Source organism: Etheostoma cragini, chromosome 4 (assembly GCF_013103735.1).
Source record: "Etheostoma cragini isolate CJK2018 chromosome 4, CSU_Ecrag_1.0, whole genome shotgun sequence".
Classification (NCBI taxonomy): Eukaryota; Metazoa; Chordata; class Actinopteri; order Perciformes; family Percidae; genus Etheostoma; species Etheostoma cragini.
In genome coordinates this window covers 19,458,110-19,464,122 of record NC_048410.1, presented here as the reverse complement: position 1 = coordinate 19,464,122, position 6,013 = coordinate 19,458,110, and the positions used below count along the sequence as shown (strand labels likewise).

The following is a 6,013-nucleotide window of genomic DNA, read 5'->3' as shown; positions in this document are numbered from 1 at the left end:
ACAATCTGGAACAATTGCTATTACATTTGTATTAACAGAAGAAAACACACATACACAAAACCTACCTAATAGTAGTAGCCGGTGAGTCGCCCGGTACATCGGTTTTTCTTTCTGGAGCTGCCTGTCTATCTTTTTGTTGGCTTTCCTCTGTGCCTTCTCCTCATTTCGTTGGTCTTCAGTCTTACTATTGCCAAGACAGCCCATCTTCCCAAAACCCCAGTAATAGGTTCAGGTGGAGGCAGGGTTGTAGGTGGGGGGGTAGGTAGGTAGGTAGGTAGGTAGGTGTAGGGAGTGCGGAAGGAGGCAGGGTGTTGATCACAAGCAAATCAATCAACCCTAAATTCCTAGGCTGGCCCAACAGAGGGACACCCGTCTCAAAATGGGTGGCATTTATGATGCCAAATGAAACAACGTGTAAACCAGTTAGTAGACAGTAGGCTCCACCAGGCTTTGGCACAATGTTTATGGATGAATGTGGCTATTTGCTGGCAATTTATCAACATGAGATCACTCAAAAAAGGAGCGGAGTAAGCTTAATTCTTGTGTTTTTCACTGTAAATCCGCAATGAAGTCATCAACATCAACATGTGTGACTGGGAAATATCCAGCCTTGCAATGTACATGAATGAACGTCTGTGGTCCTGTTTGTTTAAATGTGGTTTCTTTTAAGCCCATATAAATATATATTCATTCTATTTCGTTTAATTTTCATTGCAAATGTCTCCTCTGGAGCCCATCTATGGCAGTTATCTCACACTGCCACTCAATTCATTTCCACTCAATATCCTATTTTCTCGACCTCCCCCCCCCTCCCCCCCCCCCCACCACCCTCCACCCACACTTTGATATATATTTTATGTTATCTTCTAGTTTGCACTCCACCTAATCAAAGCACATCTGAGGGGGGGGGGGGGGGGGGTAATTAAAAAAAGAAATATTTCCTTTTAAAATGACGGCATGTGAATCACCAAGCTACAATGGGGCTTATTTCTCTATCACAACCGTCTTGCAAGTCCGTCACATTGTACACCGTTTTCTTTTTGGGAGGAGGGGAGAGGGGGGAGTTGTAGTCTTATCAGTAATATCCAGGTTTTAGCCGATGTCAGATGCTGGAGCTTGCTTTTTCGGAAGGTTTGACCAAACCCCAGAAGGGGCCCCCCTTCTCCGTCCTTTTTCTCTCTGTAACGTTAATTTGTATTTCTCCTCACATAGTAAAGCTTCTGTTTTTTGGCAGTTGGATGTCCTTGAATATCCCTCGACATCCAGGTGATATTCGTGGAAAAAATCCTCCGTTATATTGTCGTTTGGCGCGGGTACAGCCCGCTGTCAAGTTTCTCAGCTTTTTGTATTCCCTCTGAATCCGTGTGGTAGATTCTGGTTACATGTGCATGATACATGAACATACCGCGGGGTTTTCAGGACTGGTCCAGCGGCGGGACGTTTATGTTTCACCGGCGAGAGGCCGCGTCTGCTCCGGTGAACCGTTCGGGGAAAGGACAATCGTTTTCTTTGCGGTGTTTCTCAAAATTATTTTTGCCCCCGTTTTTGCTCTGAGGATTGTATATTGAGATAGATAGCGCGTAGGTGGGGTGGGGCAAACTGCTCTCACGGAACCCTGGGAACGAAAAAGGGTGGTCAAGCTTCCCGTGACGAGAATTTCAACTTCCGGACGGACCTTTCACAATAATATACAAAATAACTGTGTATGTAAAAAAAAATCCAACTCTCATACAGTGATAAGGATTATAAAGTAATTAATAATTATACATATTATTTTTCATTCATTTTTTTATTCCATGTAGCCTATCTATTTTACATTAATTATTGAGGAAGACATCTGAAAATGTCAATATACATCACTCTGAATAAATTGAATATGTGACAATGAAACTTGAGGTGATTTGATTAAATACCAATAAGTCACTTTATTGGGGTTTAAACATAGACTTCCTGACAGTGGTAGAAGTAGGCCCACCCTGATCCTTAATGTAAATTAAGTGATGGTGACAGTAGCTAAATACAGGTGTACTTTTACTCCAAAATATTAAAAGAGCAAATATTTAACTTCAGTTATTTACTTTTCAAATTAAGATTTGACATAAACAAACAACAATTGGCCTCCAATCCTTAAATACATGGTATATACTGTATAAATATAAATACAGAAGCCAGTGGCAATTGTGTCTAGTGGGTCCCTTGTAATGTTTCCAGTGTCTAGGTCCAACAAAAAGACTTTTCCCTTTTAAGCATTGCAGATGGTTTCATTCAAAGCATATTTTGTTAAATTATAACAATTAAAGACTATGAAAAATTGTCTAAATTATTAGTACAGATTTTTGTAGTGGAACTGTCTTTTTCTTCTTCACTCTTCCATTACACTAACTTGTCTCATCGTGGCAAAATAAATGTTGTGCTTTTAGTTTAAGAAGGTTGGATCAAAGTATTTCCGGTTTCCTCCTTGCTGCAGCTTGACACATCTGGAATGAACCAGGGTCGGATCACGTGACTGCTCGGAGCGTGAAGCACAGCTACAGAAAGGGAAGAGGCGCCCTCTTTGAAGGAAAATGATTATCAACCCAGAATGCGTTCATCAGTAACATTTAAAACCAATACATTAACATGCAGATTCTATAAAAATGTCATTATTTGTTATAGCAATAGCCTTTTATAAGCCTATTAATAACACAAGTAAACAGGACTTCCAAACAGAGTAGCCTAACAGTCAAAGTACAGAAATAATGAAGGCGTTTTAATTTTTTAATTTTGGCTATTAGTTTAAAATAACTATTTGAACATTTAAAAGCAACATTAGTAGGTGTGTTTATTATTCCTGTTGGAGTTTGATAGCATTTGATCAAATCTTAATTTGAGATTGAATCCCTTATTCAATCCTTTTTTCTCCAGCTTTAAGAATAACTAAAACTCAGATTTGAAATCTGGACTCCAATGTTTTTGGTTTATAACAGAATACTTTATTGATCCCCTGAGGGAAATAGTGTTAAACCACATTGTCTTACTCATTTTAGTCGCTATATTTGGGTTGAAGTAACTGGATTTTGCAAGAACTTTCATTCAAAACAGTCACAGCATAATTTAAATTGACCGATTCAGTTCTAGAATATTAGAATAAAATCCAATTTAACCTAATGGTGATCCGAATTGTTGAATGACTCCCTGGATTCTTCCTCTATAGTTCTCGTTGCATGCAACCACTGCATGGCATACCCAAAAGGCAAGGAAAAGAAGCTCAGGGCAAAACACACAAAGGTCCTCAATGACCACTAAATGCTACTGGGGCTCTCTAATAAATCAGGCAACTGAGGAAGTAAAAGAAGTAATTACCTAGATCTTAGAAGCAGGTAATCTAGTCCTGCACCTGCTGTGGTGTCTCAAATTCGTATACTCTCACCAGGAAGTTAGTCTTTTCTTCTAAAGGCCACACTCTCTGTTAACTACCCAAACAGTCTCACTGATACCTGTGAACACTGGACCTTTGTGCACATGCATGTTTCCCATCAAAGAGACTGGTAGTGGAAAATATATTCCCTATTAACCACAGCAACAAACAACAACAAAATGTTAAGTAGATGTGGCACTTCTGTCCCTAGGAGTAATAGAGAAGCAGAATAAGAAAGAAGTTTATTGCCAAGTAGACTGTTACTTACAAGGAATTTGCCTTGTTGTTTCACAAGTCCACCTCTGAATGGACGGCTCCCTTTTGTTCCTCCATCCTCTTAAAATAATCTGTCTGGCTATCAATAAACTAGTCTGGACCCAGATGTGTGTTCATCCATCTCGCTTAGGATCACCCATCTCCCAGAACAAATAATCTTGGGCTGAATAGAACCTGGGTCCCTTTAGTCCGACATCCTGGCTTACATACTGTATATATTATGCATCCCAGTCCAAAATTCCTGGACCTTATCACAGGACCATAGGACATGAAGTTGTTGGCTGTCCACTGTCTTTCATGTTCAACTATTTGGTGTGTCTTTCAGACCAATTCTAAGCAATCTGGAGGGAGTCCAATAGATGCATAATGTTGAACTGAGTTAGACAGATGCCCTCTACTGAAAGGGGCAGAGTCAGCTGTTTTTCCTACGGAGGTTTCGGTCCTTTGAAGGATGCAGAGGAACGCTACATGTTTTACCAGTCAGTGTTAGCAAGTGTTCTCTTTAATGGTGCGGTTTGCTGGGGCAGCATGAAAGACATGGACAATAGGCAGCTGGGTGAGATGGTGAATAAAGACTGACTGAGCTTGGCAGTAGGGTGGACTCTCTGGGGACTGAGGTGGAGAGATTCACACGGTGCAACGTGGAGACCATTCTGGACAATGTCAGCCACCCCCTCTACAACATCCTAGGCCAGGGAAACAACGGCAGCGGGCGGCTCATCTGGCTGTAATGCTGGACTGAACGCTGGAGATACTTCAGCCTTCAGACTTGTTAACACTTCAGCAGTAGAGGCTTCTTTGTCTCTTTCTCTCTCTCTCTCTCTCTCTCTCTACACACATATATATATATATATATAGAGAGAGACATTTGATCTCTTTGAACTTTTTCTTTATTGGCACATTTTATCATTTGTACTCCTTGTTGGCACCTGATCTCTTTGTTTATTTTATGACTTTTCTACAGGACACTGCAATCTATCTATCTATCTATGTATCTATCTATATATCTATCTATCTATCTATCTATCTACCCATCCATCTATTTACTACTATATGCCATCCAAATAAATGTTTCACTTAAAAATAACCTTACATTAATAAAAGACAAATGTTATGTATTTGGGGTTTTCTGATGTCAACAGATAAATTGACGACTTTGTCATGGTAACCCTGTGCTTCATACTGTTACATGTTAAACATATATTTCTTTAAAAAGAAATAATTAGTACATAAGAACAAACATTCTGCTTAAAAACAAGGCGTATTAATCAACTGTCTAATCATCCTGCAAATGTTCATTTATATTCTTATTATATGATCTGAAATATAACAACTTGAGCCACATCTTAACACATTAATGTACAATCAGTCCCTTTATTCACATGTAGAAACTAAAAGACCTTAGAGAAAAGTTGTCTGAATCCTTCAATAAATCCTGACTTGACAAAATGTTAAAATGTTAAAATGAGTGTACATCAACTTGTGTGTTTCTAAGGCAATACCTTTCTCGAATGTTATCTTGTTATGCCTGTGAAGGCCCTCTAGATGGTAGCATATTTCTTATTCATTATCTTTTCATTTCAGTATTGTGGCACCAATGCCAAGGTGATTATGGAAACTTTTACATGTTGAAGCGTCCAGGTCCTTTAAGAAAGGAAAATTGGGATGCGTTATCAAAAATCTGTTGTACAAAACGCAGTGAATTGTCAATTTTTTTTGTGATCATATTTTTTAATTAAAGAACTGAATTAAGATCTGTTTCCATAGTTTTGTTGTTTAACACTATTCCTTCCTGTCAGACATTGTATAACATTTATAACGTTTGTATTTGTGTGCATATGTAGTGTAGTTGTGGGTTTATCTGGCTAGTGTCAGATAATGTCCATTTGTTTAACTACATTAATATCAGGTATATGGCATAATATTACAGTAATGTAGTTAAACATATGGATGCCATCTGTCCCTAGCCAGAGAAACACACTACTTCCATTCATCTTCTCTTCACTTCCTTCCTGTTTTTCTCGCTGATAAAACTCACAGATGTGTTTGAGCCACATAAAGCCAACATAATAATGTTGTCTTCTCATTACTTCCACAACTGTTCTTTTCTGCAGCAGTTGATAATTCATAAATGTATGATATATTAACAAAAGAGATAGTATGATGTTTGTAAAAGTTTGCACAGTTTTATACAATTACCAAGTATTTTTTCATTCCTTAGGCCTATCTAACCTAAAGAGTATAAAAGTACGACAGACCACCAAAAAAAACATCTGTGCCTGTTTATTATTATTCTGCTAAATTCATAGTGGGGCCACTTCAGCCCCTCATATATTATTG

The 6,013-nt window shown here is 38.5% G+C and overlaps 1 protein-coding gene across 2 annotated transcripts in view; it reads right to left on the bottom strand.

Moving 5' to 3' along the window:
• LOC117943482 (guanine nucleotide-binding protein G(s) subunit alpha-like) overlaps nucleotides 1-1,644 on the bottom strand; it is a 30,562-nt gene extending 28,918 nt beyond the window's left edge. The window contains exon 1 of one of the 2 annotated variants that reach the window (XM_034869638.1): nucleotides 66-1,644. In XM_034869638.1, coding sequence (XP_034725529.1) covers nucleotides 66-204 — 139 coding nt within the window. In that variant the 5' untranslated portion in view covers nucleotides 205-1,644. The remainder of the gene's footprint in view (nucleotides 1-65) is intronic. The other variant, XM_034869637.1, reaches the window with a different exon arrangement.
• Between the last annotated feature and the right edge of the window lie 4,369 nt (nucleotides 1,645-6,013).